This window comes from Xiphophorus couchianus, chromosome 7 (assembly GCF_001444195.1).
Source record: "Xiphophorus couchianus chromosome 7, X_couchianus-1.0, whole genome shotgun sequence".
Lineage (NCBI taxonomy): Eukaryota > Metazoa > Chordata > Actinopteri > Cyprinodontiformes > Poeciliidae > Xiphophorus > Xiphophorus couchianus.
This window is the reverse complement of record NC_040234.1, coordinates 24,427,192-24,441,427: the sequence shown is the minus strand read 5'-3', so window position 1 is coordinate 24,441,427 and position 14,236 is coordinate 24,427,192. Positions and strand designations below refer to the sequence as shown.

The following is a 14,236-nucleotide window of genomic DNA, read 5'->3' as shown; positions in this document are numbered from 1 at the left end:
TCCTTTTATGTCTCACCTATGATTCCACTGTCTCTGCTTTCCAGTGTGGAGGAGGGGGAGGTGATAGAGGCATGGTACAAGGAGGCCTGTTTGCCTTTATTGTTACCCTCCATACCAGTGTGAGGCTGTGGAGTGGTGCAGGGGGAGGAGTTGCTGCTTGCCAGACTGGAGGAAGGAGACATCTTCTGTGGGGAAGGAAAGACACTGTGTATTATTTCACAATAATTGCTTTTATACTGTGAAGTCTTATACCGCATATATGTTGGGATCTGTGTCCATGTAACAGGTGGCCTTTTGCGGCTGGATTTATAATGGAGATGAAAGTCGAAGCAGAATAAGGTGGAAACAGCAATGGTTTATTCTTCCAAAGCACAGCATCAATAACGAAAAAACACAGGTGCAATTGCAGCCTTAAATAGTCCCAGCTGTGAACGATCAAACCACTTTTAAATCACAGGGGATCTCAATTTACCAATTTCCACTTATGTAAATATATAAAATATCTTTTGCCAAATACAAGCACATTTCTATTTACTTTTTATAAATATTTTATGTTTTAGCCGTACACCATAACAAAACCCACAAACAATTCCCCACCTCCCACTTTTCCATGGCCTCTCCTGGAACCTCTAAATGGTGTCTGGACCTCAGGGAAGTATTTGTCCAAACACCTTGGAGAGGACACAGAAAAGACAGGTGAGTTACTCCATCCTAGCACCTCCACACTTTACATATTATGCACAAAAATTTGCTCAAATTTAACAAACCAGTAACTCCTTGCTCTGAGTAACAATTATCCTCCCTTCACAGACAACCACCTCACTTCTCAATGAGGAGAATCTGTGCACAGCACAGATTGTATTTATTGAGTATTTGTAGTGCTAATCACTACAAATACTCAATAAATACAGTTAAAACTTAAAATCTATGCATAAGGGCAGTGCTAAATAAAGTGCTAGTTTTAGTAAAGTGCAAAAAGTGCTCTTAAAGTGCTACACAGTAACTTAAGTAAAAGTAGTTCCAGTAATGAAGATCTCTTCATTACATTTCCTCCCTCCTCTCTTAAGAGCACAGTACCTCAGTCCTCTGCTATTCTAGATAAACAATCAGCAACCACATTGGACTTGCCTGACTTGGCATCCCTCATTCGTCTTAACCACTGGAGGGAACAATAGTCAGCCTCTAGGATGAAGTGACGTCCCAGAAGATAATACCTGAGGGCCTCGATAGCCCACTTCATGACCAAGCACTCCTTTTCCATGGCTGAATATCTTGTTTCCCTGTCAAGCAGCTTCCAACTCAGAAACACCACAGGCCTTTCACCATCTACCTCTTGTTGAAGGACTACTCTAAGGCCCACTCCTGAAGCATGTGTTTGCAAGATGAATGGCTTACTGAAGTCTAGGGTGTGTAAAACTGGATGAGTACATATGCTTAATTGAGGTCTCTCAATCACACTCTTCTGTCCAGCACACAGTGTTGGGGGCCACACCCTTTGTTAGGTGGTTCAGTACAGCTGATCACTCTGCAAAAGAAGGTATGAATTTCCGGTACAGGCACCCAGAACTCCTCTCACCTTTTTCTTTGTAGTTGGAACTGATAAGGAATGGATTGTGTCAACCTTTCCCATTTGAGGCTTTATCTTTCGAAAACCAATGACAGAACCAGAGTACTCCACTTCTCTATGGGCTACAATACACTTCTTGGGGTTAACAGTCAGTCTAGCCAGTTTGATTTGGTGTAGAACCTCCTGTAGGTGTATCAAATGCTCCTCCCAGAACTGGCTATACACCACAACATCATCCAAATACCATGACCTAAAGCAAGTTTTCAGCAAAGATAAAGCATAAAGCCTCGTCATTATCATCTCATCACCCATATGACTGCGCCTGGGATCTACTCCTGGGGGCTCTGTCTCTTCAACATCTCCCATCCAAAACACCAAACCATGGAGAAAGGAATCCACTATCATTGGATATATTATCTTCACCACTGGGGGTGGGTTTTTTCTTTGTTAGTAAGGATGACAGCTCCCTCCAACCCTGCATAGACTACAAAGGTTTGAATCAAATCAGTTACAATAAAAACATTTTTCTTCTCATCTCCTCATTATTCGAACCAGTACAAGAAGCTACCAACTAGACCTCTGCAAAACCTACAATCTTGTCTGCCAGGGAGATGAATGGAAATGGACCATACTTGGTCATAGCGTTTGGTCTTTGCAATGCCCCTGCTATCTTTCAAGCCCTCATCGATGATCTCCTTTGTGACTTTCTGAACATCTTTTTTTGTCTATCTTGATGACATCCTCATCTACTCCCGGAACCCTGAATACCACTAAAGACATATCTGCCTGGTCCTCCAACGCCTTCTTTGGAACCATCTTTTGTCAGAGCCAAGAAATATGAATTTCATAAACCTTCAGTCTCATTAGGCCTGTCACGATAGCAAATTTTGCTGAGCGATTAATTGTCTCAAACAATTATTGCGATAAACGATAATATTGTTTGAAGACCTTTTTACACTGATGTAATGGAAATGATGTAATAATGCATGCGATTTCCTGCCAAAGATAGATACACTTTATTTTCAAAAGAATATTTAACACTGGAGCTGATAAACATAATAAACAAAACAACCAAAAACAAAATGGATTCTCAGTCTCCATTAACAAAAAATGTACTTGATAAAAACTAAACATAAAGCCAAAATGGAAATAAATACTGCATTCAACCAAAAGACTGCAGATTATGAAGTCTGTGTATACTATGTTGCCCTTCAGTAATAATTAGATTTAAATAGAGAAGATGGGCACATTGACTACCTGATGCAATAATTCACACTACATGGCTTTTTGCTCCTATTTTTCCCCATACAACAATCTTAGATCGTTGGTCTTTCTAAGAGTGTGTGGTGTGTTACGGTAGATCGTCGTTGCCGCTCCGATCTAAATCAGGGGTTTTTCCCCGACTGGGATCTTAACGCAGCCTGTTGAATGTGACAGGCAGCCAATCAGAAAGCGCGGATTCTCCTCCGTGCTTTCTGAGGGAAAATTACGTCGGGGAATCCCAAACAGCTGACACAGCGCAACCCGAAGTCCAGCGGACATTGGAGATGATATGTGGTAACAACATTAATGTTTATTCAACGTGCAAAGAATATAGAAATGACAAGGGGAGGAGTTGGAGCGAAATTGCTACCGCAGTAACTTTTCAGCTGTTCTTCGTTAACGTGACGTAAATAGGTTCTAATGATTTTCATTCAGTCAGGACTTTACGACATTAGCCACGTGCATTGCAGGTAGATTGTAGTAAAGCATTGATTAATGCCTGGTTTTAAAATTAGTTAACTGAACTTGTAGCCATTATTTTGTGCCCATTGTTGGACACCACACGGCAGGAACGAACCCGATGGAACAGTTATACCTAGGATTTCTGTCAGCTAATGTGTGATCTATCAGGTTTTGAAAATGGGCCGACAGCTCTAAGATCGTGTCATGTGCGCTGGGCTTTACACTAAGGAAATGAGGAAGGGAGGGTCAGTGGAGAGCACCGGAGTTGAGCCTTTTTTCATTCGGTGTCATCAACAGAAAGAGAAAAAGGACGGAAGAGACGATAATGCCGATAATTGAAATGACATCGATAGTTTTAATTTATCGTACGATTAATTGATTTATCGTTTATCGCGACAGGCCTAAGTCTCAACAACACTGACCCCAGTGTAGAAGGCATCAACACTGACCCCAGTGTTGGGAAATACACTCAAGTGCTTGATGATTGTGGACATGGTAAACCAAGCACTCCAGAATGAACTAGACCTCAGTAATGGCCCACCAAACAGAACTTTCATCTCTACCTCCAATCCATTCCCGTCTCAATCACTGGTTGTATTCCGAGTTTTTTACTCACCCTGGCACAAGTAGAACCACTGCCCTCATTTCTCACCACTTCAGGTGGCCTTCCATGCATAAGGACATCAAAGAAGACATACTCACCTGTCAGGTCTGAACTCATAATAAACCCTTACATTGTCCTCTCACTGGACTTCAATTCCTATGTCCTCGATCTCATATCACCCTAAATTTTGTCACTGGACTGCTGCCATATAAGGGTATGACCACCACTCTAACCATAATTAACAAAGCATGGCATATTATTTACTTAAGAAAACTTCAGTCAGACTGTCACACCTCACAACTCCCTGCTAAGCATGTCTTCTGTCTCCATGGCATCCCTGATGAAGTTCTGTCTGACCGTGGCCCCTAGTTAATTTCTCAGTTGCCTTGCTCTCAGTGACAGGTTACCATCCCCAGTCCAACGGTTATACAAAATGTGTTAACCAAGAACTCCAATCCATTCTCAGATGTTTCACCTCCACAAACCCCTCAGATTGGAGAAAGTTCCTTCCATAGGATGAATACGGCCACATATCTCTGCAGCCACAGGTCTCTCTCCTTTTGAGATTTCCCACGGTTACCAACATCCTCTCTTCCCAGTGAATGAAAGAGACACTTCCACCACCTCGGTCTATCATCACATTTGGTCCAACGCTGTTTCCGCACTCCAACATACAACTGAACAAAACCACTGCGTTGCTGTGTGTAAACGCACCCAGTACTCACCTTGACAGAATGTTTGGCTCTCCTCCTGTGACATTCTCTTCAAGTGTGTCTCCAAGAAACTTGTTCCACGCTACACTGACCCTTATGTCATCAAATCTGTCATCAGTCTCACAGCGGTTCATGTCTGTTTGTGTTATTCTTCATACTTATATCCTCTGTGTTTCCCTTTTCAACAGTGGCGGAGCCAGAGAGGTGGCAGGGGTGGCATTTGCCACCCCCAACAGAGCCCTTGCCACCCCTACTGCCACCCCACTGAAAATGGTAATTTTAAAATATAATACTTATGAGATCGGCAAAGATTTGCAAAGAAAACTGTAATTTCCAACTGTCCCTGAAGGCAGCCCGATGCAGTAGCAGCCTACAAGCTGGCTGTTCATTGGTTAAGCTGACATGTGGTTCCTTTTGCAGGTATTTACATTTTACCGCTCAGCGGTAACCGCTGTGTTACCTTCCTAATGAGAGGCGGCACTTGTCATACATTTCTAAAAAGAAAAAAAATGGTTGTGCACCGCTCCGTAGTGCCTTGTTTATTATATCAGCCATGCTAATGCTGATAGATCGTGTTTTAGACATATTCTTTTAACATATGTTTTAGTGCACATGCTGCCCTGTAATGTTTTATTCATTTGGCCAGGATATATCTCCCAGCTCTTGCTTGAAATGTGTGTGGTAAGAATATGTGAAAAACCATTAAGTTTTATAATGACTGAAATGTAAGTAGGCTATGTCATATGAAAGCTTTGAATTATAACCTAACTAGTTATATTAATTAATTTAATTAATCTATTTTTAATTTAGTATTATTTTAGCTAGCTACAGAAAACTAAAAACTATAGTTTAAATAATAGTTAAAATAGCGTTGTCTCTGCCAAACAGTCATGGAGTCTAAATACCAGGCTGTCCTATTTTGTGTAGAGCCCAAATGAAGAGAAAAGGGAATATCTCCCAGTTCTTCTTAAAGAGGCAAAAACCAGGGCCAGACCAGGACCAGACAGAACCCTGCAGCAGTGACCAACCTGGAGAAGCCAGCCAGGAGACACCAGGCCCAAGTGTATCACCAGCAGGTTAGAGGCTGTGACAGAGAGTTATTAAGTAGTAAAATCCAATAAGCCTAATTATTGTTATTGTTAGTTAGTGTAGCGAAGGTTCTACGTTCTAAACTTGAGGCTGGTAGAATGTTTACACTCGCCACTGTGTGTCGATCAGGACAAACTGAGGAGGGGATTTCCTGTTTGTGAAGCTCTCTTTATTTGGTTGTTACAGCAGTAGTACAGGCTTGGAGTTGGAGATGTGTGGATGTGGAGGTGAGGTGATGTGGTCTAAATCATAACAGAAAATAAAGCCCACGTTAATTCACCTTACACATTATCACGTACAAGTTGCTGCAGTGACATCTGCTGGCCACAAACTGACTACATGTATATTGAATGCTACAACTGATAGCTAACAGGCTAACCCACGTGGAGTTAGTAAAAGATCGCATTAAACCGGCGACTCTTATGAATATAACATCAACATGTAATACAGACGGAACTACTAAATGAACTGCCTTGATACATTTAACAGCAATTACTTACAGTAAGTGCAATAACGAACTCGCCACTGGGTGGCGCACCACCCTCTCTCAGTCCAAAGTAATAAACACCCGAACCTTTGTAACAACCGCCCCCAAATGTATGAAGTACATTTGTTACAAAACAAAGGCGACGAACTAAGTCTTCAATGATGAATCCTGACCGCTGGCTTCTTCAGGTGCCGCAGGAAGAACAACCATCCTCGCTACTGGTCGAGTGTAGACTCTGTCCTTCACTTTAACATCCACTGACCTGATGCGGCCGTCAGCGCTGGGATGCACCTTGGTCACCCGTCCAACGGGCCACAAGGCTCTGGGAAGGTGGGGGTCCATGAGCATGACCATAGCATCCTCGTTCAGGTCAGCTTGAGTGGTCTGCCATTTCTGCCTAACCTGTAAATTGGGAAGGTATTCCCTGATGAATCTGGACCAGAACTGGTCTGCCAGCACCTGGGAGTGCCGCCAGCGACACCTGCTAGGAAGTTCAGTTGCCTGAGGCAGCAACACGACCTGAGGCAGCAACCCATCCGGCCGCCCCATCAACAGATGATTTGGCGTCACAGGGTCAGGATCAGCGATACTGGAGGAAACATAGCCTAATGGCTTCGAGTTCAGAATGCCCTCCACTTCTATAAGAACTGTCCGAAGTTCTATGAGTTCCTCTTCGAGTGGGGTTGCTGGTGGCGTGGGCCAGTAGTCTGGAGTCTGAAGTAAAAAGGGGGGTCCTCTTGTCCATCTGTTCAGCTCAGACAACTCCTGCAAGGTCTTACCCCGGGTAATGTCATCAGCTGGATTGCTGGCTGAATCTACATAACGCCAGGACTGTGAGTCTGTTAAATCTTGAATCTCTGTCACTCGGGTGCCCATGAATACTTTATAGCGACATGAGTCCGAAAGTATCCATCTTAACACCGTGGTGGAATCTGTCCACAAGGTGGTAGTGTCAATCTTCAGGGTGAGCTCAGCGCTTAATAGCTTGGCTAGCTGGGCTCCTGTTAAGGCTGCAGAAAGCTCCAACCGAGGTATGGACAGCTGTCGCCTGGGGGCTACCCGTGAGCGAGCGAGGAGGAAGGCTAGGTGTATTTGTCCCTGACTATCCTCAGACCTGAGGTATGCCACGGACCCATAAACCTGTTCCGAAGCATCGCAGAAGATATGTACTTGTCTGTTAATGATCGAAGCATCTTCAGCTGCATGCGTGTAATGTCTGGGTAAGGTGACTTGGGGCAGTAGTTCACCTTCCCACTGCGCCCATAGTTGCTGTACATCCGGGGGGAGCAACGGGTCATCCCAATCCCGTCGCTTCTCCCACAGTTGACGAACCAACACCTTGGCCCGAGTCGTGTAGGGTAGGATGTAACCCAGAGGATCGTACTGGGAGGCGAGAACCTTGTAGATGTTTCTCATGGTCAAGGTCCCATAGCTGAGAGGCCTGTGTTTGTAGCCAATGAGGTCTTGCTGAGGGTTCCAGCTAAGCCCAAGTGTGCTTTCAGATGGATCGTGCTTGTCTTGGGTCAGCCAGAGCTCTGTAGCAGGGGAACGGGCCTCACTTGGCAAGTGGCTGATCACCTCCATCGCATTACTTGACCGTTGACGAAGGTCGAATCCCGCGGAGAGAAGCAGTGCTCTTAGCTTGTCCACCAAGGTCTTTGCTGTATCCACAAAAGGTAAGCTTTGTAGCCAGTTGTCGACGTAAAAACACCGCTCCACAGAAAACCGCGCATCCTCTCCATCCTGACTATGGTCAGTGACGTGACGCTGGAGGGCATAGGTCGCACAACAGGGGCTACAAGTGGTGCCAAAGGGAAGCACCTGCCACTCATAAATGTCTGGTGGTCGGTCCTTGACCTGATCCCGCCACACGAACCTTAAGAGGGGTCTGTCTTCTGGAAGGAGGCGAACTTGGTGAAACATCCCTTTTATGTCGCTGCTGATGACGACGGCATGTTCCCGGAACCGCAGTAACAGTAAATAAATCGACCAGTAGCAGTAATAAGTGATGCACTGAGGGTAGGTCCGGGTAGTAGGAAGTCGTTCAAATTAAGGCCCTGGTACTGGTGAGAGCAGTTGAACACCAGCCTGTCCTTGTTATTATGGTTCATCATATGATGAGGAATGAACCACGACTCCCCCTTTGATGCAGTCTCTTGAGGGCCCAACTTCACCACACTACCGGCCTGGACCAGCTTCCGAATCTCCTCCTGGTATGTGTTAGCCGTTGTTGGGTTCTTACTCAAACTTCTCTCATTGCTCCGTAAGTTGAACATCACTGATTCAGGAGAGGCTTTGAGGACAGGCATGGTTTTCCTCCGTAACAGTGGTGTAGCGTAACGGAGAATCCCATCAACATACACCAGTTCGGTCCTCTTCTCCAACAGGTCTACAGCTTCTTGGTCCAGCTTGGAACGAGTTACTGTCTTCTCTTTCTGGTAGGGAAGAACGTCGGTCTGCCAGAGTTTCTCCACATTCCTCAGCAGCTCCGTATTAGCGGGGGAAGCAGATGTAAACAAACACTGGGAGTGTTAGAGACCACTGTCCTCTGTTCTCATTGGTCCCTGGAGAGCCCATCCGAGCCTCGTTCTGACTGCAGCTGGTGCTCCCGATGGACCCAACCGAACCGGTTCAATGGGAGTTATGAGGTGAGGGTTTTCAGTCCCAATGAGGATCAGAGGCTGCACATTCTTGAAAGGATGTAGAGGCAGATCGGACAGATACTTGAACTGTTTCTGGAGTCTGTCGATCGGGTACGACTGTTCTGCCAGGACCAGGCGATCGGCCGTAAAGGCTCCATTCACCGCGAAGCGGCGGCGATTGCAGAAGGAAGGAGATATCTGAAAGGAAACGGAAGCACCTCTCATGGTCTGAATGTCCTGCCTTATGGTTCTCAGATTCAGAGTCTCTGGGGTGCCCTGCAGACCAAGCTTGTGTGCAGCAGGAGCCAGGAGCATGGTACGTTCAGAACCATTATCGAGTAAGGCATAGGTTTTGAGGCTCTGTTTCCCGTGATGCAAGGTGACCTGGAACACCTTCAGCAGAACTCTGCCGTACACCAGCGGTCGGCCCAAATACAGCTTGTCAGTGGTGCTGATGAGGCAACTCTCCTCTCTAGTGGTGTCTTTAGTGTCTCTGGTGTTCACATCTTGAAGCACCTGAAGATGTTTCCCCTGACACAGGTTACAGGGTTTCCGAAGATCACACTGGGCTGCATGGTAAGATCTCGCACAGCGCCAGCATCTGTTGTGATCCTTTATCCACTGCGATAGTTGGTCCTTGGACAACCTCTGAATGCCCGTACATTGGCTGAGGTAATGTTCATTACTTTCACAGTATGGGCAATAACGATTCGATTTGATGACCGTGCTCCCCGAAGCACTGGAAACAGAACCATCCTTGGTTCCATGCAGCACTGTCGTGACCCTCTTCTTCTGATGTCCTGCTTTGTCTTTATTTCCTGCTCCGGAATCATAATTGTCCAAATTATGACACCAGGTCTCGTACTGGAGCCATTCAGCGAAATCCACTAACGTGTAGACTGCATTGGGATGGCGGAACATGGCTCGACGGAAGTCTGCACGCTGCTCTGCAGGTAGTTTACTCAGCAAACGGGCCACATGAGATCCGCATCTCAGCTCAGCATCACCCTCTGGACCCAAAGTCCTGAGTAACCCGACCAGAGACTGAACTTCGAGAGCGAACCTCTCAAACGCCACCGAGTCACCTCGGCGGACGTCTGGAGCATCCATTACACCGGCAATCCTGTTCAATGCCATCTGGTGTGGCTGGCCAAATTTCTCACTTAGAGCCCTCATAGTGTCTAAATATGGGGTGGCGGAGTTCAAATAAGAGTCTGCTATGAGTTTAGCTTCTTCGAGTTTGAGGTGATCCACCAGGATCTGGTACTTGAACAGCTCTGTCCCTTCTGGTGGTAATAGATTAATCAACGCTATCTTTAACCGAGCAAAGTCCCTGGGATCTCGTCTAGCGAAGTAGGGGATGCTTGGCCTAGGACCTTGATAGGTTTGTTCTGTGACAACTGGCAACATCGAAGGAGAATACAAACTCGTTGGTCGAGCCGGGCCTCCTGGCCTCAATGATCCCCAACGATCTATCGGCATCTTTTCTTGTGTGGGGACAGATCTCATGAACCGTGGCTTTCCGCCCTGTGGTGCCATGGTCCGATTCTTTATGAGTTGTAGATCACTCATCAGCTTTTCCAACATGACCGAGACAGGCTGGGTTGATGGAGAAGGTTCACCCTCCTCCTCTGTCTCGGGCCACGGTGGAGGTTCAGGCCATTCCTCCTCCCCCTCCTCACTGTTACTCCACCATGTCGAAGGAGGAGGCGGGGCGTATGTCGGTGATGGGATTTCGAACCGCTGCTGTGAAGTAGCCGTACTCTGTGGCATTCTCCTCCTCATTTCTTCCTTTAAATCCCTGAGTTCGGCTAACTCAGAACGTACTTCTTCTTTAGCCCGCTCATATTCGATTTCTTTCATCTCTAACTGCTCCAGCTCCGAGTGGTATGGTGCGAAGCTCTGCTGCTGCTGCCTGTGAAGTGGAGAGCCAGTAGAATAATCTCTGTTATCCTCTTCTGCCAAGCTCTTCCGCCGCTGTGGTTCGGTAAGCGTCTGTTCGGGGTAACCAACCCACTCATCTACCGTGATTTCCCACTGCTTACTGGGCCATCCGGCTGCGGTAGATGGGGGGCTGAGGGGTGTCATCTTGGCAGCTCCCTCCTCCGACGGTGAATACGAGCTATCCTCACATCTCGGCTCAGCTCGCACACCTCGATAATCAAACAGAGGCTGAAACCGGTGTTCCTGGTCGTTGGTTTCATAATCCTGTAAATACGAAGGCGGGTGGGTTTGCCGCTTTGGTCTCATCGTTGCTTCATGGCTGAACTGCATGCTGAAACAGTGGTAAGTATCCCAATCCGGCTCGAAGGACCATAAATTGTAGCGAAGGTTCTACGTTCTAAACTTGAGGCTGGTAGAATGTTTACACTCGCCACTGTGTGTCGATCAGGACAAACTGAGGAGGGGATTTCCTGTTTGTGAAGCTCTCTTTATTTGGTTGTTACAGCAGTAGTACAGGCTTGGAGTTGGAGATGTGTGGATGTGGAGGTGAGGTGATGTGGTCTAAATCATAACAGAAAATAAAGCCCACGTTAATTCACCTTACACATTATCACGTACAAGTTGCTGCAGTGACATCTGCTGGCCACAAACTGACTACACGTATATTGAATGCTACAACCGATAGCTAACAGGCTAACCCACGTGGAGTTAGTAAAAGGTCGCATTAAACCGGCGACTCTTATGAATATAACATCAACATGTAATACAGACGGAACTACTAAATGAACTGCCTTGATACATTTAACAGCAATTACTTACAGTAAGTCAAGAACGCACATCGACCTCAACCGAAACGGTAAGCAGCAGCTGCGTGTCTCCACTCCCAGAGCTATAATGCTTCTGCAGCTGCTGAATGTGCAATAACGAACTCGCCACTGGGTGGCGCACCTCCCTCTCTCAGTCCAAAGTAATAAACACCCGAAACTTTGTAACAGTTAGCATGATGCTTTTTGCACTTTTTATTGTGTCTTTTTATGTATTTCACAATTAAGTTCCAGAGAGAGATGATATAGATTCAGAGTCTGGGGAGGAAGACAGTGAAGCAGAAAGAAATGGCACTGAACTCCCCCCACCCAGCACAACCTATTGCACACCAAAAGGACCAGTTTGTAGGCACACACTACCCATGTTATGCTACAGAAACTTAACTAATTACAACTTAACTTATTGAGATGTCTGCCCAAAAATACTCTTAAAATACTTAATATAATTAACTAATATTTATTCCAGACATCTCAAGAACTAAAGCAGAAGGTCCAGCTCAGCCATGTCTGTCAAAGCTCCCAAGAACTCAGCATGGAACAAGAACAAGGGCTTTCAACAGCTCTTGGTACAAAGACAATCCATGGCTTGAGTACTCTGTATCTCAAAATGCCAGTTACTGTTTTGCATGCAGGCATTTCTCCCTCCCTAATTATACAGAATCATCCTTTACATCTGAAGCAGGGTTTTTCAACTGGAAAAAAGCCTTGTTTAAGGATGCTGGGTTTAAAGTTCATTCAGAATCAGAGCAGCACATAAATGCAATGTATGCCTGGACTGAGTACAAAAGGGTCAATGAGTGTAACAGATCTATTCTTGATGCCTTAAATGAGGGTAGGAAACAGAAAGTTGAAGAAAATAAAAAATACATTAAAACAGTTGCTGAGGTGTTACAGCAACTCAAAATATTGCACAAAGGGGTCACAGGGAGTCTGATGACTCTGACAGTAAAGGCAATTTTTTAGCCATTTTGAATGAAATTGCAAAGCGTGACCCCTTTGTGCAGAGAAGGTTAGATGCACATGGCAATGCAAAGTATACTAGCCACCAAATCCAAAATGAGATTCGGCAGGGATTGGCTGAAATGGTTCAAAAAGAAGTCATAGCTGAAGTTAAACAAAGCGAGGTGTTCAGTGTGTTGGCAGATGAGACTAGAGATTTACAAAAGAAAGAACAAATATCTTTAGTAGTTTGTTACTATTACAGTGGTGCCATACATGAAAGCTTCCTTCACTTTCAGTCGGCAGAAAGCTTAGATGCTGAGGGTCTGACCAAAATGATAGTGGGGTGTCTGGAGAAGCATGGTCTGGACTACAGAAACAACCTTGTAGGACAGGGTTATGACGGTGCCTCTGTGATGAGTGGGAAGCATTCAGGTGTTGCTGCAAGCATTAAAAACAATGCCAAGTTTGCATTTTATGTACACTGTAACGCACACTGTTTGAATCTCATTCTTGTTGATGTGGTAAAGTCAGTGCCTGAAGCTGAAGACTTTTTTCCTCTTCTTCAGAATATTTATAAATTTGTAACTGGTTCTGCTGTTCACACCAAGTGGCTTGCTGTCCAAAAAGAGCTGTATCCACAAGAGAAGCCTATAGGGAGCTCCAGAGATTAATAGATGTTAGGTGGACATATAGATACCTGGCATGTCGCAATGTGAGAGACAGGCTTCCAGCGGTTTTGAGGCTTCTGCAAGATATTTCCCTTGAAAATAACAGTGGGGATAGAAAAGTGGAAGCAAATGGTCTTTTGGCTCAGATTGATTTTCAGTTTATAGCACTTTTAGTTACTTTTTGTAAAGTGCTCGGGGATATCAAAATCCTGTCTGACATGCTTCAATCTAGCAATCTTGATTTATCAAAAGCCGTAGATTTAGTCGGCTCCCTGACAGACACATTGAAAAGCTACAGAAGTGAAGCTTGCTTTGGTGAACTACTGAGGGACACTCAAGAACTAGTAGAACACTGCAAAATAAGCACCCTGCCACTCAGCAAGAGACAGCCTAAAGCCAGTTCCAGGTTTTTGGACTCACTGGTAATGACTACTGTAGGACAGAGGCACAGTGACCAAAGTAATGAGGATTTTAACAGAGGTGTCTTTTATCAGATACTTGACTGTCTCACAGCTGAGTTTGAGAGGCGTTTTTCACAGAAGAATTGTGAGATAATGCTAGGGGTTCAGTCTCTAGTCCCAAAAAGCCCATTATTCTTGAAAGAGGAAACACTGTATGCTTTTGGACAGACATTTGAGTCAGATCTAGAAGATCTTAAACATGAGGTTCACCAAACCAGACGGCTTCTTCTGAGGAGAGAAAAAGGTGGGTTAGAGAGACCCTCTACTTTACTTGACTTTGTTGTGTTCCTGGAACCTTATAAAGAGGTTTTTCATGAGCTGTTTAGACTTTGTAAGATTTCAGTTGTTATCCCAGTCAGTACTGCGTCCTGTGAGTGAAGTTTTTCTGCTCTAAAACTGATCAAAAACCACCTTAGAACAACTATGGCTGATGACAGGTTAAGTCATCTTGGCATTCTCAGTGTTGAGTCAAGGAGGGCACATACCCTCAACATGGATAACTTTGTAAAACATTTTGCTTCTTCCCACCAAAATCGGAGAATTATACTCTCTTGAGTGTATCCTGGCTTT

At 45.2% G+C, this 14,236-nt stretch overlaps 1 protein-coding gene across 7 annotated transcripts in view; it reads right to left on the bottom strand.

The window, feature by feature from the left end:
- The window catches only part of LOC114148029 (protein TANC2-like), a 75,998-nt gene that overhangs the window by 41,353 nt on the left and 20,409 nt on the right, over positions 1 to 14,236 (bottom strand). For 5 of the 7 annotated variants that reach the window (XM_028022934.1, XM_028022938.1, XM_028022935.1 and 2 more), the window contains one exon: positions 17 to 185. In XM_028022934.1, coding sequence (XP_027878735.1) covers positions 17 to 185 — 169 coding nt within the window. Of the gene's footprint in view, positions 1 to 16; positions 186 to 252; positions 2,426 to 14,236 lie in introns of those variants that run through there. The other 2 variants (XM_028022940.1, XM_028022936.1) reach the window with 2 other exon arrangements.